This window comes from Dipodomys merriami, unplaced genomic scaffold (assembly GCF_024711535.1).
Source record: "Dipodomys merriami isolate MVZ:Mamm:240054 unplaced genomic scaffold, mDipMer1.0.p SCAF_12, whole genome shotgun sequence".
In the NCBI taxonomy this organism is placed as follows: Eukaryota; Metazoa; Chordata; class Mammalia; order Rodentia; family Heteromyidae; genus Dipodomys; species Dipodomys merriami.
This window is the reverse complement of record NW_027202493.1, coordinates 12,518,915-12,542,605: the sequence shown is the minus strand read 5'-3', so window position 1 is coordinate 12,542,605 and position 23,691 is coordinate 12,518,915. Positions and strand designations below refer to the sequence as shown.

At 40.7% G+C, this 23,691-nt stretch overlaps 1 protein-coding gene and 1 non-coding gene across 6 annotated transcripts in view; both read left to right on the top strand.

Moving 5' to 3' along the window:
- Rbpms (RNA binding protein, mRNA processing factor) overlaps positions 1–23,691 on the top strand; it is a 179,706-nt gene that overhangs the window by 63,070 nt on the left and 92,945 nt on the right. For all 5 annotated transcript variants that reach the window (XR_011370757.1, XM_070016252.1, XM_070016251.1 and 2 more), the window contains exon 2: positions 21,283–21,360. Coding sequence is in view for 4 of the 5 variants with exons in the window: in XM_070016252.1 (XP_069872353.1) it covers positions 21,283–21,360 (78 nt within the window). In the remaining variant the exon portion in view is untranslated. The remainder of the gene's footprint in view (positions 1–21,282; positions 21,361–23,691) is intronic.
- Positions 1,323–1,427, top strand: LOC138823463 (U6 spliceosomal RNA). The gene has a single exon (XR_011370818.1). It is a non-coding gene; the product is annotated as a U6 spliceosomal RNA (small nuclear RNA).

Sequence of the window (23,691 nt, the reverse complement as noted above, 5' to 3'; positions counted from 1 at the left end):
AAAACCAGAAGTTGTGGCTCAAATGGCAAAGTGTTTGCCTGGAGCTGAAGAGCTCAGGGATAGCAGCCAGGCCCAGAGTTCAAGCACATGACTGACCCCCTCCCCCCCTCCAAAAAGAAAAAGTCCGGGCTTTGTTGGTCTTTAGGGTCAAACCTGCCATTCCTGTGCCCTTAGATTGAAACAGGTTTTTTTTCCCCTACTTCCTCAAGCTCACATCATGTCCTGTCAGTGCTTGCTCCTGTATAATAAACTTGACGTGTATCAGGAGTTACTTAAGCTGTTGACACAGGGTTCAAAGCCAGCCCGGGCAGGAAAGTCAGTGCAACTCTATCTCCAATAAACCACCAGAAAACTGGAAGTGGTGCTGTAGTTCAAGTGGTAGAGCGCTCGCCTTGAGCTGAAGAGCTGAGGGACAGCGCCCAGGCCCAGAGTTCAAGCCCTTCGAGTGACCAAAAAAACAAACAAACAAACTGGCCCAGGTGGCAAAGTGCCAGCTTTGGGTGAAAAATCTAAGGGAAAAAGCTAAAGCCCTGAGTTTAAGCTCCAGTACAGACACACAAAGAAAGATCAAATTGTTAATGCAGAATTTCTATCCTCTAAGACATGGACTACAGACAACAGCAGTATATTTTCAGGAAAAGCCATGAACCTAGAAACTCCTGTTTGATGGTAGGTAGTTGTCTATTCCGTATAACAAGGTGTTATTTTCAGTCCACAGAACACGGCTTAGACTAGATCTCCTATCCAAGTGCTTTCCTTCCTCTCATTGCCTTCTTCCTTTACAAGGAGACTTAACATGACCAAACTTCTAAGAGATCACAACTGGATATATTTCACTAAGTTCAGTTAAATCGAATTAAAAGCAAATTTTACCTCATAGTACTTAATCATGAAAAAGTATGGTGTTACTGAGAACTGTCAAGGGCCAAGCATTGTATTGCATACCTTTAATGTCAGATCCTTGATGGGCACACAAGAGACTGAGAGGATCACAGTCTGAGGCCAGCCCAAGCAGCCCAGTGGAAGTTAGCAGGACACACATCTCAACAAACAAGGCGGGCACATAGTACACCTATGTAATCCTTGCCAACTTATGAGGCTGTAGATAGAAAGATAACATTTTTAAAAATTCATTTATTTGCAAGAGCATCCCAGAAAACAAGCTGGGCATGTAGATGTCCTACCTATACAGGACACAGAGGTAAGATTGAAGTGTGAAGTCAGCCCAAGCAAAAAGTAGGATCTCCTATTTTTTATGGGATCTCTTATCTAAAAAAATGAAGGATGGTGGTGGGGGAGACAGGACTTAAATGGCTATCAAGCTCAAAAATGTGGAATGTTTGCTCACTTTGAACGATACAAGAGAAAATTAGCATGGTCCCTGTACAAAGGATGACACACAAATTCGTGAAGTGTTTCATATTTTTTCCAGTAACAATGATTGCCCCTGAGGGCCAGCTCAGCCTCTGCCAGTCCCATGCCCAGGGCCTAAATAAAGTTTCCCTACGTAGATTGGATCAACTGGAATGTGGGATGTGAGATTATACTGCTTATGTCATAGGAGGTATGCTTGTGCTTTTTGTCTAAAAGTAACCTTGTTATACTTACTAGCTATTGTTTACTAGTCAAAACATCCCCTCTTTTCCTCCCTAAAATGTCAATATCTCTAATCTTTTGTGTTGGTGTTCATGTTCTTAGAGCCTTAACTCTATGCCTGGGCACCATCCCTGAGCTCTTTTTGCTCAAGGATAGTACTCTTGCACTTTGAGCCACAGTTCCACGTCTGGTTTCTGGATGTTAATTGAGATAAGAGTCTCAAGGACTTCCTTGCCTGAGCTGGCTTTGAATCAGGATCCTCAGATCATGATCCTCAGCCTCCTGAGCAACTAGGATTACAGGTATGAGCTGCCAGTGCCTGTTTGCATTGTAATCTTAGAGAGCAAATCATGAATTAACCAGTTAGTTCTTAATCTTTTATTCTCTCACCATACGGTTACTTGGCATAAATGTTGCCGTGTCTTTCCCAGCAAGTTCCTAAGAGAGACATTAAACTTGATCAATATGCCTGTAATCCTCAGGATCACAGTTCAGATCCAGTCCAGGCAGGAAAGTCAGTGAGACTTTCATTTCCAACTAATCACCAGAAAACTGAAGTGAAGCTGTGGCTCAAAGTGGTGGATGCTATCTGAGCAAAAGATTCTCAGAGACAGCACCCAGGTCTTGTGTTCAAGCCCCACAACCAACCCCCCCCCCAAAAAAAAAAAAAAACCCACCTTGATGAGTAATTGTTTGAGGTTTCTAGGAGTCTTTCTCATTCTGTGGGCTGTCTGTATCAGTGTCATTTAGGGTCCTCATTTAAAATTGCTGATTCTAGGGCCCAACCATACTTACTAAGAATATCTCAGAGTGGAGACCAAGAATCTTCATTTTTAATAAACCTCTTGGTCTTCCTTGGGATCCTTCTGCACATGGAATTTGGCCTACTCTTTGTACAATCTGAGTAGCACGGTCTGTGGACCTGGCAGATGGAAGTGGAGAACGTCAAGCCCCACTAGATCTACTCAACCAGAATTGAATTCTAGTTACTAAAATGGTGTGATAATATGCACACTCAAGTTTGAACAAACAGTTTTATATGACTTCATAAGTAGTAAAGAGTGAACAATTTCCAAGGAAGTGTCCCAGCAATTTGTATTTATTTTTCCCAGAAAATAATTACATTTTCACAGGAAAATTATTCTTATTTTCAGTCAAGAAACAATGGTGAAAGTTCATGGTATCGGCAGCTTTAACCACACATTTAATGATTTCCTTCAAAACAAATTCAGATATGCCTCATAAAACTTGCAAATGTCTCTCATGAAAGGAGCTAATTATTCTCTGTCTATGTGAGATTCACTCTCGGCCTGGCTCATTGGCCTCTGCTGCAGGATCAGCCAAATCTCCCCCAGGTCCTGTGGCACTTGGCAAGAGGAGCTCTCACAAGCTACACCATAGGGCAGCGGAGTAGGTACAAATGAATTCTGCTTGTGTGTTGAGACCTAGAAATGTTGCCTGAGGAGATGGCAGTGTGTATCTATATCCATCGTTTTTCCCAAATATGACTGATTAGATCAGTCATTTCCACTGTATCAGAATAGTGTGATAGGGATGAGCTTGAGGTTCAGGTCAAGGGCCTCCTAGCAAGTAAGAGGCCCTGTGTTAAAAATCCAATACTCCTCCCCACCCCCAAGAAAAAATTCCTATTTTTCATTTATTCATTTGTTCATTCATTTTGTCTGTACTGGGGCTTAAACTCAAGGCTGGGTCATTGTCTCATCCCTTTATTGTTCAAGCTTGGTGCTCTACCATTTGGGCCATACCCTACTTCCAGCTTTTGGGTGGTGAATTGGAGGTAAGAATCTCATGGCTCTTTTCTGCCTGGCCTGGTTTTGAATGGTGATCATCATATTTCAGCCTCCTGAGTATCTAGGATTATAGGCATAAACCACCAGTGCCTGGCTAGCAATTGACTTTACATCAGACACTGTATTCTTGCCATTCAGATGTTTAGGAAATTGGCCATCATAAGAACTCTTTTTTTTTTTTGCCACAAACTAACTTTCTGATACACGTTCACTATGTTGTCACCTTTGTTTTCTTTCACATATGTTACCCCAGCAGTAGTAAAGAGGCAATGCTGGATTGTAAAGCTTACAGTCCATTGTTAGGTGACTCCATTGGCTTTGATCCCAATGCAGGATAGAAAACATTGTGGTGGGAGGCTGGTGGTAGGGTAGAACTGCACACTTGGTGGCAGCTAAGAAAATCATGCTGGGAGGGGCCTGCTACATGACACACCCTTCAAAGAATCCGTCACTTTCAGGTCATACCAACAACCTTCTGCTGTCTCCCAGTAATGCCATCGAATTATGTAGCATCAGTGAGATGAGCCATGATTAGGTTACAGCTCTCATGATCTGCTTCACCAGTTCACATCTCTGAATATTTCTTTAATATATGTTTTGGGGGCTATTGAATATCCAACAATAACTCTAGTTTCTTTTAGCTTGGCAAGTAAGCTTGCATGTTTGTTTCTTGGAGAGAGAAACATATATATCAGACTCTCACATATCACAGACCATTCTCTCTCTGTGTGTGTGTGTGTGTGTGTCTACATACATGACTAAATTAGGTAGAATACCATCCAACTACAGCTTTGCCCAAGTTGTGTGTCATTCATAAATGTCAGATGCACAAGGAAACTTAATTCCATAAAACTAGATCCCTAGTTTAAAGTTATAATGACAGATGTGTAAAATGCATTTTATGATTGTAAAGGACTTAACTAAATCCTGTGAACGGACAGAGGAAGTGGTGAGTGGTACAGAAAGACAACACAATGTCAGAAGAGCCAGAAGACAAGAAAGAGTTGGAGCAGCCAGGGAGCTGCTTTCTTGGAGAAAGAGAGTTTAAATGGGGCTTACAGAAGTCGAAGAGCCTCCTCCAAGTCAAAATGAGAAAAGGAAAGACTTTATTCTGAAATGAGCCAGGTGAGGTGTTAAGATTAACCCAGTATAGGGGCTGGGAAGGTGGCTTAGTGATAGAGCTCTTGCCTTGCATGCATGAGGCTCTGGGTTCAATTCCTCAGCACCACATAAACAAAAAGAAAAGCCAGAAGTGGCACTGTGGCTCAAGTGGTAGAGTGTTAGCCTTGAGCTGAAGAGCTGAGGAACAGCGCCCAGGCCCAGAGTTCAGGCCCCACAACCTGACCCGCGCCCCCCCCCCCCAAAAAAAAAAGATTAACCCAGTATAGCCTACGAAAATTAGACACTCAGGAATTTTGTCTTGATCTGGTTAAGCACTGATGCCTGCTAGTGGTGTTGATTGGAATGTTAGAAAAGTGTGCACGCGCAGGCGTGTGTGCGTACGTGTGCGTTTGTGTGTGTGTGTGTTCTCACCCCAAATGGTGTATGAGCTTCAAGACACACTTGTTAAGGAGCTAGGGTTGACCTCACACTTGCCATCCTCTTCCTCTAATTGACTATCCAGGATTACAGGTATGTGCCACTGTACCCAGCTTTATCTGATTTTCATTCTGTTTTTGTTGTTCTTATTTTCTTGTGCCAGTCCTAGGGCTTGACCTTGGGGGCCTGGACTCTGTCCCTGAGATTCTTTTTCTCAAAGCTAGTGCTTTACCACTTGAGCCACAGTGCCATTTGTGGCCTTTTCTGAGTAGTTTACTAGAGAATCTCATGGTCTTTTCTGCCCTGACTGGCTTCCAAGTGTGATTCTCAGATCTCAGCCTCCTGAGTAGCTAGGAGCTCCAGCGTGAACCACCAGCTCGTCTTCATTCTGTTTTTTAACATTTTTGTGTGTGTGTGTGTGTGTGTGTGTGTGTGTGTGTGTGTGTGTGTGTGTGTGTGTGTGTGTGTGTGTGTGTGTGTGTGTGTGTGTGTGTGTGTGTGTGTGTGTGTGTGTGTGTGTGTGTGTGTTGCCATCTAAAATAACATTGTAAATAAAATTGAAATTTTCCAATGAATGGTATACTTTCTAGCACAGGTAAAGTTACTGGGATGAAAATGTTTAGGGCATGACTCAGGTGGTAAAGCACCTGCCTACCACTGAACAAATGTTGTAAAGCCTTAAGTTCAAACCCTACTGGACTTTATGACTAGCCTTAAAGGGCCACCTGAGGTTTATGGGTCATTTGTCCTACATTCCTTGCATGTGGACTTGAGAAGTGTAAGTTTTCTTTTTTGGGGGGGGGTGTGCATGTGTGTGTGCATGCTTGCATGCTGTCTGCATGCATACCAGTCATGGAGTTTGAACTTAAGGCCTTGGTACTGTTTCTGATCTTTGTAGCTCAAGGCTACTGTGTTATACTTCTCAAATCACAGCACTACTTTTGACTTTGGTGGTTAATTGAAGATGGGTCTTGTGGACAGACTTTTCTGCCTGGGTTTTAGTGGAACCCTGATCCTTAGATCTCAGCCTCCTGAGTACCTAGAATTATAGGCATTAACCACCTGCATCTGGTGAGAAGTATAAGGTTAAAGATACATTTTCATCTCTTCTGCTTATAGTACCTTTAACCCTTTTTCAGCCAGCCCAGACAAGTATTGCACAGTGTACTATTAACCACCCTAGAAAGATTTCTTTTTAATCATAGTTATATTGTACTTTTTTGTCTACATATACTAATTCAGATTTCTGATGTTGTTTTCTATTATATTTAGATTTGGAAATTTCCTCCACTAAGAACCAAATAAATTACAATAGCTTAGACGTGGCACTTGGAGTAGTGATTGAGAGCTTTGGCACAATAGAACTGTGTCTCTGGGATGCTGCTTGTGACTTTATTTGGTCATATTAGAACTCAGACTGTCTGGCACTTGGAGAGCTGTTTTGCCCACACATATCTTGGTCTGTGTTCTGGCCACAGCTGAGCTGGCACACCAGGTACTAGATAGATCACTGACAGGCCAAGTCATGTCCACTCTCAACGATCCTTCACAGGCCCCCAGGTTCTGACAGTTTTGTGAGTTCTTTCTCCATTGGAGAGAACAGTCCTGGAAACCACCTAAGCTGCTTGAAATTCACACAATGGAAAATACTGACCTGGTAAAATGCACAGGTTTGTCTGTGCTCTTCACAAATATATTAGATTACAAATCCATATTCTCATTACTGTGTTAAACGTTGAAAAGGAATGCCAAGTTCCTGACAGTTGATGACCTGAAGACACATTTCACCAAGCTGGGTGCCATGGTTCATGGGGCAGGCAGAAATCAGAGGATGGTGGTCCAAGTCCATCCTTGAGCAAAATATGAGACTCTTGACTGAAAAAGAAGCATAAAGGGCCAGAGGTATGACTAACATGCAAGGCCCCCAACCCATAATGCACCCCCATAAAAACATTTCACATTGGAAGTCCAGTATTAACAATGAAGTATTTGTCTTTTTGATGTGATTTTTTTTTAATGTGGTCTTTTTCCCTAAGTAGTTATTAAAGCACTATTTCAGATAACTTTTCAAAGTATATTCTACTGCCTGAATGAAACCAAGTGTGTATTTCATTTTGTTCTTTATGATTTTGCCAGCAAAAGCTGGCAAAGGTAGAAGTTGTTACTTAACAAACATTATTTCATGTTTTATCTGTGCCCGGTGCTCCTAAATGTTTTCCAGATATTATTGTTGAGTATTTTTAACCTAGAGAGTCAGGTTGTTAGTATTTTCCCATTTTGCAGAAGAGGAATTTGAGGCCTCAATAATTAATAGCTGGTTTTAGCTAATAGGTCCGGGTATTGCCTTCAGAATTCCCATACTTAAGCACTATACAATTTGTTCACAAGGAGAAGATAAAAATAAAACAATTGAGGTACATTTTTTTCAGTGGTCAGAGTGATAAAATGGCTGCATACTCATCAGTACTTCTGCCGCCTATTGACCTTGTTTAATTCAGGCAACTCTTTAAATTGTGGCTGGCCTACGATACCATTCTGTGAATTATTGCATGAGCTGCAAATAAAAATAAAATCAAATTTAAATTTAAATGAATATATAATGAAATGTTGCTTGAATGAAAGGCTTTTGGTGGCAAGAACAAGTTTTCTTGACTGAGTGACTGGCATGTTTTTAACAAAAGCCTTTCTTTTCAGTATACTTGTAGGTTCACAATGGAACCTGCAGGTCAGCTCTTATACTTTGATTTTAAAAATCAGGAAACAGACCCAGAGAAAGCTCATTGCTTACTTAGGCCTTAACGAAACATAATCTAAACCACGGGCTTAATTTAATGATCTCTTTCCATTGTAGTCACTGACCAATTCCACAGTGCTGGGAGAACGCAGATTAAATATCTTAAACTTGAAAAAACTGTTTTAGATTTATTCGAAAGCACTTATACTCATTAACCTAGGTTACTTCTCAATTTCAACCTCAACATTGGTTTGTTTTTTTTTAAATTCCTGACATTTGTGATCCATCTTATTGCTCTGAACACAAGTGAGTCATGTGAAGTCTTAATCTCCATAGTCACATGCACATCTAATATATAAGCCTTTTGGGCAGCAGTGACTTACGACTCTAATCCTAGCTAGTTGTGAGGCCAAGATGAGGAATATTGTGGTTTGATTCCAAACCTGGGCAGAAGAGCTCAGGAACTCTCACCACTTTCAGTCAGTAGCTAGTAGCTGGGCACAGTGGACCTTGCTACATGGGAAGGTGAAATTGGGAAGACCAGGCATTCAGGCCAGCCAAGGCAGAGTTCCAGAGTTTTTCAACAGAAAAAGATCTAGGTATTGTGGTGTGTGCCTGTCATCCCAGCCATGATATGATAAGCTTAAAATCACTGTCAGGTTCCACACTCAGGCCAGAAGTATGACCCTGTGTCACAAATGACCGGTATAGGAAAGGGCTGGGGGATGTGACTTGGTAGTAGACACCTGCCGAGTGACCATGAGGCCCTGAATTTAAACCTCAGTATTCCCTCCTCCCCTAAATTTATTGACTTGATCCAATCATTATATAAATGGTTAATTGACATAATTAGAGGTGGTTATTAGGTCAGACAGGTGTATCTGTAGTGGAGGGTAATTTCTCTAATAGGGTAGTAGATATTGGTTTTTGATTACACTCTGATTCTGGAAATGCCTACTGTTGGAAAAGCTAAGAGAGTAAATCAGTTTTAAAGTCAGTTTGCTAGCTGGGTGCCAGTGGCTCATGCCTGTAATCCTAGCTACTCAGGAGGCTGAGATCTGAGAATTAAGGTTCAAAGCCAGCCCGGACAGGAAAGTCTGTGGGACTCCCTTATCTCCAATAAACCACTAGAAAACTGGAAGTGGCGCTGTGGCTCAAGCGGTAGAGCGCTCTCCTTGAGCTGAAAAGCGCAGGGACAGCGCCCAAGCCCAGAGTTTAAACCTCAGGACTGACAAAAAAAAAGTGGTTTGCTTTTTTTGGAGATAATCTTTTTCTCTCCCTCTCCTCCCTCCTCTTCTTTATTCTGTCTTGTCCTACCTCCCACCATCCCTCCTGCCTTCCTTTCTTTTTGTTCATTTGTTTGTTCACTCATTACAAGCTTTTCTGCAGTAGGATATTGAAAAGCCAAAGATCCCAGTACCAGACTGTCATAGATAGCAAGATACATTGGCAGTACTCTTAAAGCCCTGGGCTTTGTATACTTCAACACATTTGTGAACTAGAAGTAGTAGATAACTTAAAATGGGCTGTTATAACAGTTTTGTATATCTGCTTATGGGCTAATTTTATGTATTTTTTTTTATTGTGAAAATACTGTACAGAAGGGTTAAAATTACATGGGCAAGATAATGAGTACATTTCTTGTCATGCATTGTTGACTCCTCCTCTGTTTCCCCTTCCCATCTTCCCCTCCCTCCCCTTATGTGTTAATTTTAAAGGCAAACAAATACTGAGAGAATTTTCCCTATGAAAGCATTGTTCGAAAAGTGTGAGTTCTTAGTGAACTCATCAAAGCCACTGCTACAAAATGTAACCTGCCTGCATGTTTGTTCTGTGGCTTTTAGTGGGCTTGACTCTATCTTTTTCTGGGCATAAGTGAGCACATTTTCAAATTATTGTTTTTGCTTTTATATTTAGAGGTATGAGTATATGTAAGTTTTTTTTTTTTTTTTTTTTTTTGGAGTTCTTGTCGATTAGAATTAAAACTTCCTTTGGGCACAGTGGCGTACATCTGTGATCCCACCTGCTTTGGAAAGAGGTTGCTGCCTGTCTGGACATTATTGTAAACATTGGTGACAGGGTTTTTGTGTGACCATTTCTCTGGGATACATACTAGTAACTAGAGTTTAGACTGGTTGTGTGGTAATTAGCATATTTAGTTTGATAAGAAACTGCTAGTGTTTTCTAGGGTAATTGTACCCACCAGCAGTATGTATGAGAAATTGTTTCTTTTCATTTTTGCCAGCATTAGTATGTCATTTTTTTATTATATGAGATGATCTAATCAGATACAGATTTTAATCAAGGTATAATGTGGCCAGAATATTTATTAACAAGCAGTAATTAATACATTAGAAAGGTTATAAAGTTACACTTTTCAGATATCTTAAAGGCTGCTATTTATTCAGGAAGTTAATTCTCTTTGAATTTTACCCTTAAAGTAGGTGGGAAAGGGGAGGTTGAGACACAAGGATTGCAGTTCAAACCCAGCTCAAAGTGTGTGAGAGAGTCTTAACTCTGGTAACTACCAAAAATCTGGAAGTGGAGCTGTTGCTCAAGTGGTACTGTGAAAATACCCAGGTCCTGAGTTCAAGTCCCAGTATGAGCATACACACAAAATAAAGAAGGAAAGGATAAATGTGGTTCTGTCCAAGTATGCTTTGGAGATTGATCTGTCTGACATTACTTCACAGTTTATTTACCCGCCCCCAATCCCCCCCCCCCCCATCCCTTTTCTATTTCCTTGGCAAGAATACATAAACCTAAACCTATGAGTCTTTGTTTTCATTTCTTTAAATCTGAGAAGTGGCATGAAATGAGAGAGGTGAAGTAAATCCATTCCACCTTTGACAAAAGTGGAGGGAAAATGGAAATACGGGTACAGGTGAGCAGGGGTGAGGCGAGCAGATTGTGAGAATACTATTGCAGTTTACTGTACTTCCCCTTTCTCTGGGTAACAGCTCTGTAATGCTGTTCTGTGCAGCCAGTTTTAGGATCGTTGTGTGTTCCTGGTGAGCTGTAAGCCACTGAAAATGTAGATAAGCAGTTTTTGAGCTCTTACGATAATCTAAGCACTGCATTTCATGAACTTAATATGTTAACTTACTTAATTCTTTTATTGGTGGTAGGGAGGTTGTTTTGTTTGTAAGTTTGAGACAGTGTCTCACCAGGTAGTCCAGGCTGGCCTTGAATTTGTGATCCTCCTGCCCCACCCTCCTGCTGAACAGTGGATATAACAAGCCTGAAGCACCATACCCAGCTACTTCTTGAAACAACTATAACAAATCTTAAAAGTTAGCATCATACAACAACATTTATTTCTTCACAGTTTGTGAGGATCAGGAATTTAAGAACAGCTTTATGCAGGTGGATTTAGCTCAAAGCTTCATAAGACAATTTTGGCAGAGATTTGACTGTGCTAGGAGATCTGCTTCCAAGATGACATGCTCATCTACCTATTGGTGAGAGACATTGGTTCCTTATGTGTGGACCTTTTGCAATCGGGCATCTTAAGTATTAGTGGCAACTTGCTTTCTGCACAGCAAACAATTCAGAGTGGCTTCTCTGAAAGCCACCTGTCCTTTCTGGTCTCATTACAGAAATTATGAACTGTTACTGTTGCTATATTCTGCTTATCAGACTTGAGCTACCATGGGCAGCCTACACTGAAGGGAGGGAATTACCAGCTACCTCTCAAAGAATTTGTTAATGTACTTGGTGGTGGTTGTGATGGTGGTGTGGTGGTGAAGTCATGGTAGATGTGCTGGGTCTTGAACTCCCAGCCTCATACTTGGTAGGCAGGCCCTATTCCACGCAAGCCATGCTCCTATCCCTTTTTGCTTTCCTCAGTTTTTGACTAGGATCTCATATTTATGTCCAGGTCAGCCCAGACCTCAATCCATCCATGTACACTTTCTACCATGGTTAGGTTGACAAGCATGCCCAGTTATTTTTGTTACTTTTGGCACTGCTGAATGTTAATCTCAGGACCTCATGCTTGTAAAGCAGACATGTAGCCATTTGATGCAGGCTTCCAGGCCCTTTCTGTCTTGCTTATTTTAGAGACATGGTCTCCCTTTTTAACTGAGTCAGCCTGGGCTGCCACCCTGTTTGCGCTTCCCGAGGTTGCTGGGTATGTCAGGCACCTGGCCATTGAATAGCATCGAGGATGATGAACTTTTATGCCACCCTGATTCCTTCAGTCTCTACCTCCTAGTAGCTAGGATTACAGGTTTCAGCTACCATGCCTAGCCATGGGCAGCTTTTCATTGGTTAAGAGGGGAAATCTCTCAAAGTTTCTTCCAGGACTGGCCTTCAACTATGGTCTCAGCCACTGTGCACACCTTATTTCTTCTTACATGCACCCATTTGTGTGAAAATATCCTTGGGTTATCAGGCCTTTTACGTGTGTCCTTTGTAGTTTGTTGATCCAAGTCTACCTTCTGTCAGGTAGTTCATTTAACTGATAGTGCCTGTTGCCATGTCCCAGAGTGCTTATCACAGTCTTATAGGAAAGAATAAAAATCCTAAATATCTATTGGATACTTTAGAGATAAGCTTCCAAGTTCTGTGACTCTTAGATTTTCTGTAGTTCAAACTGTCAAGCATTGTGGGTGGTTAGTAAGAAGGCATTGCATAGCTGAAGTTGGCAGTAGAGCCATGTTCCCCAAGTGGAGTTTGCTGTCTACTAGTCAAAAGCAACTTGTGGGACTTGAGCCTGGGCACTCTGGGCCTGGGCGCTGTTCCTCAGCTCTTCTGCTCAAGGCTAGCACTCTACCATTTGGGCCACAGCGCTACTTCTGGCATTTTCTGCTTATGTGATGCTGAGGAATCAAACCCAGGGCCTCATGCATGCAAGGCAAGCACTCTACCACTGAGCCACTTTCCCAGCCCTGCAAAACATGCTTTTGACTAGTCCTCTGCAGTACTGAGACTCTAATCTATGTCTGATAATCTCCCCTAAGGCCTTTAATTATTAAATGATTGTGATGGTGTGCTGTCTAGATTAGTTTTTTTTTTTGTATAGTTGGGGAAAGGTGAAATGGCTTTTTTTCTTTGAAGAAATCTGTTTTTTAGGGCAATAAATTACCCTTAAGTAGAAGACAGGCATGTCTGTGAATTTTGATAGCCTCTCCTTCATACTCTGTTTATCTTTCATTTTTGTCAGCCCATCAGGAAGTCTTTTTATGTTGCTCTCTTGATACCTTTTTAATAACAAAGTACTTCATAGGATGTGAACTGTAAGGGCAGGGACCAGTGGCTCATGCTTACAATCCTACCTACTCAGGAGGCTGAGATTTGAAGGTGGTGATTTGAAGGCAGGAAAGTCTGTGAGACTTATTTCCAATAAAACCTATCCCCCACCCCTCCAGGAACCCAAAGGTGCAACTCCTTTGAACACCTAAAATACTACTTAACAAAATAATTCCAGGAAATGGAAACATGTTGTTGTTTTGTCTTTTTAGGGGCATAGGAATGAACAAAGGGTGAACCAATGCAGTACTGGAACTCACTTGTTTGCCTTTGCTATACCCACTTCCCTTTGTTTCTGGCATCACTAAGGAAATAGATTAATAGTGAGATTATATAGATGTATTTCCTGCCTGTATCTCTGCTCTTTCAGATTCTAGGAATTCCTAATTTTTCAACCCTTTTTTAGATGAAAAATGGCTTGAGTTGGACTTTAATCTTAAGAAGTCTTTCAAAAGTGGAAGAATTTGAAACCATAAAGGAACTCTGGATTGGGCTGGGATCAGCTCCTCAAACACTGAACATAGTTGCATGGTTAATCTTCTATTCTTTTGGCATGTCGTGAGCAATGTTTTGCCTTATATACATGAGCTTATGGAACACAGTTTGTCTTTCTTCCACCTGTGCTTCTATTCTCCTTTTCTGATCCTACTCAACCTTTCTGATCATCTGCGCCTAAAGCCAGTATGTAACTGTGGGTATTCTAAGTCTGGGTCATCTAGTATGTAACTGTGGGTATTCTACAGTCTGGGTCATCCAGCTCCATCCCACTTAAGGCAAACCCTAGTAGAGCCCTTGGGAGTAGGGATGCTCTCACTGTGGATATTTATGTGATTGTTTGCTTTATCAACTGAAAACTAAAACTCAAGAGCCCATCATAAGAGTAGTGTAGTCCCTCTTTTATTCTATTGCTAGTCATTTCTTGGTGCCTGTAATTAACTAGTCTGAATCACAGCCTCCTTTCCTCAGGGAAAGAAGCAAGTCTTCACATCTACTACAGAGCCATTGTGAGTAATAAGAAACTTGACCACCTTGTTCTTTCTTGAAGCTAGTGTCAGTGATAAACTAGAGCTTGACCAAACACTGTTACTCCTGGACTGCAACTAGAAATAAGTGCCTAGCAGACTTTTCTTTTTTCTTTTTTTCTTTTTCTTTTTCTGTTTCTTTTTCTTTTGTGCAGTCCATTTGCATCATGCTAAGCATGAATGGAAAACTAAGCCAAAACAAAGCCTTCTTTGGAAATGAGATGACTAGTCATCCTGGGCAACGCTTAGTCTTCCAATTTGGCATTTCAGCTAGTGCTTACAAATTAAGCAGAGAACTATATCCACTTGTGTATATATTTAACTACTGTGTAAAACATATAAGCAGGTTGTCTCTGGTCTTCCCTCTCCCTCCTTAGGTTAGTAATACAACCAACTCGATTTATGCTTCACAGATAACTAGAGTTCGTTTTAGTCCTCAAACCAAGTCGATTTTACATGGTCTTCAGAAAAGAAAAGGCAGTTTATTGGTGTTACAGAGTGATCCTCTGTTCTTGTCTTGGTGGGAAGTAGATAGATCATAAAGAGTAGCCTTTTGGACTAAGGTTAGGGTGGTTCTGCTCCTAGGCCCTTACTGTAGAGTCACTGATGCCCATTTGGTTTAAAGACTTTTTTTCTTATCACAGGTAAAGTAGGGTGTTTTGTTTTGTACATTATATTTTTGTTAGTATCAGTTTAGTTATACAAAGGGTTTCATTTTGATATATCCATATATAAATACAAGGTACCTTGATCAGATTTATCCCCTTTCCTAAATTATTGTTAATGTAACAAACATTTTCATGTGTTTTTTGTTTTGTTTTTGTTTTTGGTCGGTCGTGGGGCTTGAACTCTGGGCCTGGGCACCGTCCCTGAGCTCTTCAGCACAGGGCAAGTGCTCTACCACTTGAGTCACAGCGCGACTTCTGTTTTCTGGTGCTTAATTAAGGGTCTCACTCTTGGGCTGGCTTTGAACCACGATCCTCAGATCTCAGCCTCCTGAGTAGCTAAGATTATGGATGTGAGCCACCTGTGCCTGGCTTCATGTGTGGTTTTTTTTTTTTTTTTTTTTTTTAAATCATATTCACCCTCCTTCACCTAGAGGTAAGTATTGAGAAATACCAATATTGGTTGGAGTTGAAATGTGAATTAAATGACATGGAATTTCAAAAGAGAGAGATTTGGCCTCATTCTTGAATTTCTAAACTAGCTTGTAAATATCTTAAATGCCAAATATATAAAATTTAATTCACTATTAGAAAAAACATATAAAAATAGTCTGTGCATATTTGTCCCTGTTGAGCATATGTTAACTTCCTGTTTTAAAAACAGGAAAAGAGGAAACTGAGATTGTGAGTAAGCTCTTGATGTTGACCATTTTCACTGAATAATTATGAGCCTTTTTCCAAATCAGTAAATTCAGATACATGGAATATTTAAGTATTTTAAATGTGCAAGTTAGACTTTCCTTTGAACTTTTTTATTAATTAATATTTGTTTAAATTGAGCTTACTTGCTCAGAAATATATTTTATTGTTATTAGGGAGTAGTACAAAAAGGCTGTAATGAGTACAATTCTTCTTGAACAATGTCACCGCTTCTTTTACTTCCCTACTTTCCCCCTCCTGTCCCTACCCAAAAGTTGCATAGTTCAAGAACTATATTTAAATAATCATGAGCTGAAATTTCTCCCATGACTCTTGATTTTTCTTTTGCTGCCTCAGACCTTTTTCGTTTTCTAAAGTACTGTGGCAATAATATCCAGTTTGTCACAAAAGAGGTTTTGTTAGTTGATGTTATGGTAACTATTCTAATGACTATAATGGGGGTTGGAAACTGTGTTTGCCATGTCATCTTGAACTCTTAACAAGCACATGTATTATCTTCATGGATGCACTATGTAGAGTCATCAAACAGTCAAGAGATATTTATGGAGTGGTTGCTCTGTGTCGAGGATTATATTCCATACTGTACAACAAAAGCTCTTGAATCCTAAAACTCTAAGAATTTAACTATGGAGTCACTTGTGTTTTGAAAAGAGCTGTTAGTTACTACAAAGAAATGATTCAAATACATAGTACTTTTGAAAACTGTCTAAATTCCTAGGTATATGAATGTGATCCATCTTTACTGAGAGAAAACTTGTAGAGGAGATGGATAGATGAACAGATAGATGCACCACCATGGTTTTACTCATTAGAAGGTTTCAAATGTTTCCGATACACACTTCCTCATAAATCACAAAAAAGTGAGAAATTGCCTTTCTCCATTGCCACGTCAGGGCAACTAGAGATGGTCCCAACCTATGATCATTTCCCTGTTGTCTGGAACAATAGAAATACAGCCAGGAATAGTGAAATACTTGAGCAGAAGGGAGAGTTTATTGCAAAGTGAAGGAGAAAGGCCACCCAGAAGAGTCACTGAGACCTGGAAATCTCCTTTTATCTTGTTTTCCCTGAGTTAGAGCCCACTCCCAGGACCTACTGATGTCTTTCAGTTAGGGACAGGGATCTTTAGGCAGAATCACAGGCAAAAGTTATGTTTGTTTTTCTGAAACAGAGACAAAGGCTAAACGAGGCAAAAGTGGTTTGAATAATTTTCTAGGAACTGGGTACCTGGGGGGAAAAGGTCAGTTTCTAGAAATGCCATTAGGATCTTCCCAGCATGCTTCCAAGAAGGCTAGTTGGTTCTGTGTTCATTGCCAAGATATGGCAATGGCCCAGATGCCCCACAATAGATGAGTGGATCCAAAAAAGATGATTTCTGTACACAATGGAATTTTACACAACCATTAGAAAGAATAAAATAATATCATTTGTAGGGAAATGGATGAAACTAGAACAAATCATGTTAAGTGAGGTAAGCCAAGATGAGAGACACAAAGGGTGTGTATTCTCTCTGATATGTGGAATTTAGATCTAAAATGCACTGGCATATGATAAGTAGTACTCTAGATACTGACACACAGTGAGACCGAAAGGAGATACTCTTTGGAGAGTAACACAAAAGTGCAATGCCTAACTGCCTCTTCGTAATTATATAAAATAATATAAATATTGAAACCCAACTAACAAGAATCTCTCTCATTTTTATTTTTTGACAATCTTGTCTTTTTTATGTATGGTGTATTCAAGTGGGCTGAGGGGAGGGCACAGAACTCAAAAAGGGTGAAAAAGTGTAGCAGTGGAGCTCACTGGACACTGATGAAAGTGAACTATACAACTTGTGGGTGGAGATGGGAAGGGGGGAACAGAAGACACTGTACAAAAGGAAATGTACTCATTACCTGACTCATGTGATTGTAATCCCTCTGTATATCACCTCTATAATAACAATAAAGTAAATTAACAATAAGAATAAAAGAGGGCTGGTTGGGTGGAGACCAATAAACTTCCAGGGCTGCTGAGGGTGGGGAGGGGGCTGGGTGGAGATGACAATACAGTTGTCATTAGGATACTGACTTAGGCATTTCCCAGCAGTCCATGACATAAACCTACTTAAAATCTTGTCCTAAGCAACTAAGACATACACAAAAAAATGCTTGTAGTCATTGTGCTCATGAGCTGTGACTAGTTGAGAAGTATGAGTGATTCCTTGCTACAATGTATTGTTGTTTTTGTACAAGACATTTCAAGGCTGTTTTGGCCTTTCCATTCAGGGGAGCACAAGATGGATGCTGTGGCTTACACCTTGAATCAGACAATCAGACTTAATCAGAATCAACCAGGGACTTTGTGACTTGTCTTTCCTTGTGGAAACTGGCAGTACCATTTCAACACATGGCTGGTTTCATCTAAAATCTTTAACTGTGACAGGATAATATGAGGTAATGGCTAAACCAAAAGTATTTTTTGGTCTAGCACAGGACTAGCGCTTATTCTTTCAGGCTAGTTGAGGCAAAATGAAGTCATCAAGGTTCCTTAGAATCTATTAAGAATGCCTTGGGGGTATAGTTGTCAGCAGCTTCATCTACGAGGTGTGGTGAGCCTTGTCTGAGTTTTTGCTAGTGCTTTGTGTGCTGAAGACATAGTGCCGGGCACATCTGTGTCATAGCAGTACTGGCAAACTGAGGGCTGCTCTCAAGTTCATTTGTCATCCTTTGCTATTTGTGTGTGTGGGGATAATACTTCTTTTCTGGTATTGTACTTTTATCACATTCTTCGGCTGCCAGTCACTTATTTGGTGACTGAGATACACTTGCTTGAATGACAGAGAACTAGGAAGTTCCCTATAGGCAAGAATCCTGCTGAACGTCTGACTTCCAAAGCCAAAACCTTGAAGGGCTTGTCCTAGATGAATAGTGTGGTGGGAAGAGTAAGGAGACGGTTTTCAAGTCTATATTCTCCCTAGGGAGGAATGTATTGTATTAGATAAGTGAACCCCCCCCCCCCCCAATATTTGTGGTTTGGTTTTGTTTGGTTGTTTCAATTGGGCTATGTTAGTTACCCAGTCTAAGGCAATGTAGAAAGGATTCCATACACAAGTCCTTGAATAGAAACAACCTGTAGTTGGTTACAAATACTCCTGAATATTCAGGAGTGATTCACCCAGAGGGGAGCTGTTCTGGCAGATTTCATTAGATTACAGGAAATGTAAGTTTTGTACAATCTTAGACGAAATGCCAAGTATTTTAGTTGGCCTTTGTTTTGAGACACAAAGCAATGTGGCTTTGAGCTTCTTGGTTTTCTTTATGTCAATGTAAATTTAGGCGCAACCAGGAACTGGGTTCCCCTATTTTTGCCTCTCACAGGTAACAGCAGCTTTTTCAAACATTACAAGAATCTGTTACACTTCATTCCAGAATATTTTGAAAGGAAAGTTTCCTACATACCCTACAATTTGCTTTAAAACATATCTTGACCTTTTTTTTTTTTCTGGCTTCCCAAGGAAAATAGGATAACAGACAATTCTCACCCTAATGTGTTTATCATTAGAAGATAGAATACAACAAATAACTTAATCCAAACATTAAACACTCTTCTACTTCTGGCTTTTTTGCTGATTAAAATTGGAGATAAGAGTCCATATTAGTCTGCCAGGGTTGGCTTCATACCTTGATCCTTCTTACTAGCTAGGATTAGAGCCGTTGGAGCTGGGCTAGATAAAGCTTCCTGGGTAATTCCCAATTTTGTTGGTCAGTTGCTTGACTTACAAGTGTGTAAAACAGTGTGATAAATGGTAATCATTCCTGGGAGAATTCCTTATATCCTAGTAAATTTCTGTCACATAGTTAACCGGTATCCTGACTTTAAAACCTAGTATCTGCTTATCATGTTATTTCCATGCAAATGTCTGCAATCTAGGGAAAGCCTGCAGTGTCTGGGACACTATGAGCACTTGGCAGAATCCCAGTAAGAGGCAGCTTTTGTGTCCTGCCCAGGTTGTCTAGGCTGGGATAGTCAAGGTTAACAGTTTGGCACAGTAGGAGGAGACTCAAGGGTTAGCAAGGACTCATCGTAGTGGAGTTCTTTTGCAGTTGTCAGTAAAGTAGCTTTAGCCTGTTAAGAACATTTTTCCTCTGGAATCTTCGAAGTAGAAGAAATTTGGACAACAAATGACCTAATTGTTACAAATGATTTCACCCAGCCCAGTAGAATACTCATTTGCTTTAAGTACACACTGACTATTTACCATGTTCTAAAGCACAAAACACTCACCGTATGTGTCCACACATCAGTATGTTAGAGCTATCTTGGGATATTGGCTAACACTCAATATTTAAATTGAAAGGGCTGGGCAGCTTAGTGGGCTTTTAATAAAGAGTCTGTGGGCCAAGTCTGGAAAAGTCTTACAAACCTTTTTTTTTTTTTTTTTTTTTAAGTCGGTTGTGGAACTTGAACTCTGGGCCTGGGCACTGTCCCTCAGCTCTTCAGCTCAAGATTAGCACTCTACCACTTGAGCCATGATGCTACTTCCACCTTTTTCTGCTTATGTGGTGCTGAGGAATTGAACCCATGGCCTCAGCATGCAAGACAAGCACTCTACCACTGAGCCACCTTCCCAACCCAAACTTTATACGTTTTGACAGTCAAATTTCACAAAGAGAAGAGAAATTTAGCAAAGCAAGAATTCAGAAAAAGAACCGAGAACAGGGCAAGTGAAAATACTATTTCTGGGATGGGAAGGTAGCTCAGTGGTAGAGTGCTTGCGCTTTGTATGCATGAGGCCCTGGGTTCGATTCTTCAGCACCACATAAACAGAAAAAGGTGGAAGTGGCGCTATGGCTCAAGTGGTAGAGCACTAGCCTTGAGCTGAAGAGCTGAGGCAGAGCCCAGGCCCAGAGTTCAGGCCCCATGACTGACAAAAAGAAAAAAAAAATACTATTTCCTATTCATTCAGAAATAAAGCATACACTTTACAATAAATAGTATATTCATGTGTAATGCAGTTTTATTTATAAAAGCCAAAAAACAAAGGTGCTGGTGGCTCATGCTTGTAATCCTACTTGTGAGACAGTGTTAGAAGATCGCAGGTTGAGGTCAGCCCTGGCAGAACAGTTCACAAACCTCTTCTCAACCCATAGCTGAGTACAGTGGTTCATATCTGTGAAAACACGCTATGTGTGAAGTTGTAATTGGGGAGGATTGTGGTTCCAGGCCAACACAAGCAGAAAAGTTCACATTTGTAATCCGAGCATTGAGAAGCCTAATGTAATCATGGATCAGACAGTGAAATCCTAAGAAAATAACCATAATAAGTCAGGTAGTAGCAAGGAATGATGGCCCTAAGCTCAAACCCCTGTCTCTCCCCCCCTCCCCCCGAAAAAAAGAAAACAACTAAAAAGTAATTGTATGTCTGTGTGCAGGTATTTGGATATACTGTCTTGATCTGAGTCTTTTGACCAGGTCTCCTCAGGTCCCTATTCGGTTTTGTCCCATTCTCCCTCCAGAATGTGCTATGTGGTTCCCAACTGATCTGACATGGTTAATACTTGTCTTTGCCTGTGATTCTTACTTATCAGACCTTGCCTTCCCCTCTCTCCTGTATAGTCTACTAAGGAAGCAGTGGCAAAAACAAGCAAAAAAAAATTGTTGTTGTTGTTGTTGATGATTTTAAAGGATATTATATAATCCAGTCAGTTGGAGCAGAGGAAGAGGTAGATTTTGTAAGCTAGTATTTTAAAATTATCTGGAACCTCCCTCTTCCCAAATTTTACCACTGAGCTGTGGCTGGTTGGGGAAGGGGACATTGTCCATATTTTTAAATCAGTTATAATTTACTTAGAATAATCCATACGGCAAGAGTCAGGAAAGCTATGGTAGAAGCTATGAATATTTAGAGAAGTGTGGCTTTTTTGAGCCTTGCTTACTTGTTACGTTTAATTTTCCAGGTTCGGACTCTGTTTGTCAGTGGTCTCCCTCTGGACATCAAACCTCGAGAACTCTACCTACTTTTCAGACCATTTAAGGTACCTTTTCTCTCTTTCAGAAGTCACTGAAGACAAAAAGATTGTATATGTACATGATTTGGGGCTCCCTCCCTCCCTTTGAGGAATGAAAGAGTTTGAGAAAGCACCTTGTAAACAGATGTTTGTTAAAAAGTTAATGAAAGTTAACTGAAATAAAGGAAAGTTAACAAGTGAGCTCTGTTATCACCTCTCAGGATGACAGACCAAAATTATCTTTGGGGCTCCCAAGGGGAAAGTCTTTTCTCTTAATGCAGATATGCACCTAGCCCCACAGGTCTCTATTCCATGGAGACCAGCCTTAGAATATCCCTGTTCATTCTCTTCCAGTTGGGGGTTCACTCCTATGTACAGTTCATAAATTGGTTTGGGGATGTAGCTCAGAGGTGGTATCCTTGCTTAATGCATACACAAGGCCCTGGGTTCAATCTCCAGCATTGCAGAAAGTTACCATAATTTATTATGTATATAAACTATCACCGTGAGCTAGTGGCATACACCTATAAATCCTAGCTACTCAGGAGACTGAGATCTGAGGGTCACAGTTCAAAGCCAGCTCAGGCTCTCCGAGCTGTAATAATACTCGAGAGTATTATTTCTAACCACCAAAAGGGCAGAACTGGAGCAATGGCTGAAATGAGTAAAAAAACCTAAGGTACAGCCCCCAGGCCCTGAGTTAATGCTCCAGTAAGGGCAGTCCCCAAAGGGAATTATAAATGCTGTAATGCAAGTCAAGCCCCATCCTTAGTTTCCATATTAGTTTGAATAGTAAGTAGGCTTTTATGAACTAGGTTAAGAAACTAACAAACACTTTTTGTACAGCCGAAGTCCTAAGTTTTAAGCAAAGTAAAACACAATTTTATAAGATAAAGATTGTATGAATTGAGAAGAATATTTATATATAATATAAGATTGTATGAATTGAGAAGAATATTTCCTAGTGTTTAGTGAAATATTCAATACAGCTGCCGGTTCTTCCTGGGTGTGGAAATAAAATCATTTGAGAGGTACTTAGCATTACTGGGACTGAAATCTTAGAGTAAAACTGGAAGGCATCATGAACTGAGGGCCTGGGTCCAGGATGTGTATTAGTCAGTTGGATAGGTTTGCAGCAGTTCCTTGCTGGGGCCACACTCATGATTAAGTAAAGGAAAATCATGTTCCTGACCAAACATCCATCATGATTGAAATAGGGACATATTGAGGGACAGGATTCAGCTTAATAGGGAAAGAAAGTGAATAGGATGTGCATCTGAAAATGCCTGGGTTGGAAAGGAGGGTAGAAAAGGTTGAGGGAGGAGTCAGTTATGCCCAGTAAAGTTTAGTAGTGAACAGAACTCTTTTTTTTTTTTTTTTTTTGGTCCGGTCGCGGGGCCTGAACTCTGGGCCTGGGCGCTGACCCTCAGCTCTTCAGCTCAAGGCTAGTGCTCTACCACTTGAGCTACAGTGCCACTTCTGGCTTTTTTCTTTTTGCTTATGTGGTGCTGAGGAATTGAACCCAGGGCCTCATGCATGCAAGGCAAGCGCTCTACCACTGAGCCACCTTCCCAGCCCCGTGAACAGAACTCTTAAGATGATAACCATCCCTGTGGGAGAGCAATAACAACTGGACAGAGAGGAATAGAAAAGTGAGGTAGAAGGCTGGAACATAGGAAGTCGAAAGTTAAGAGGTGGTGTATGGAGAGAGTGCCAGCTTCATTTAATTTCCTGAATTGCTTTTGAATTGCACTTGTGTGAATGGATCAGTTTTTCCCTTGTAGAGTAGCATTCATCCTAAGACAGAAATACCGTTCCATGTATGTACAGTAAAAGATTTAGCAAACCAGACTCCTCCATAAATTTTCTCACTTAAGTAGCATTACAGTTCTTTATAGCATGTTAGCCCAATAGTTTCAAATAATGAAAATAAGACGGGTGCCAGTGGCTCACGCCTGTAATCCTACCTACTCAGGAGGCTGAGATCTGAGGATCACAGTTCAAAGCCAGCCTGGGCAGTAAAGTCCGTGAGACTCTTTATCTCCAACTAACCACCAGAAACCCAGAAGTGGCACTGTGGTTCAAGTGGCAGAGTGCTCGCCTTGAACTGAAGAGCTGAGGGACAGTGCTCAGGCTTGGATTTAAGCTCCATGACTGATAAAAAATAAAAATAATAATGAAAACAAAGCTGCAAGCCATTGGAGAAATAATGTACAAGTTGACTCATGTAATATATGGCAGCGCCAGGAGTCAAACATTTCACCCTTATTTGTGACTTGAGAACACGGTCTATTCTTTCCAGTGGTATTTTAGAGAGTGGAATACCTATTTGGCCTTTATCTCTAAGGCCTTCACCAT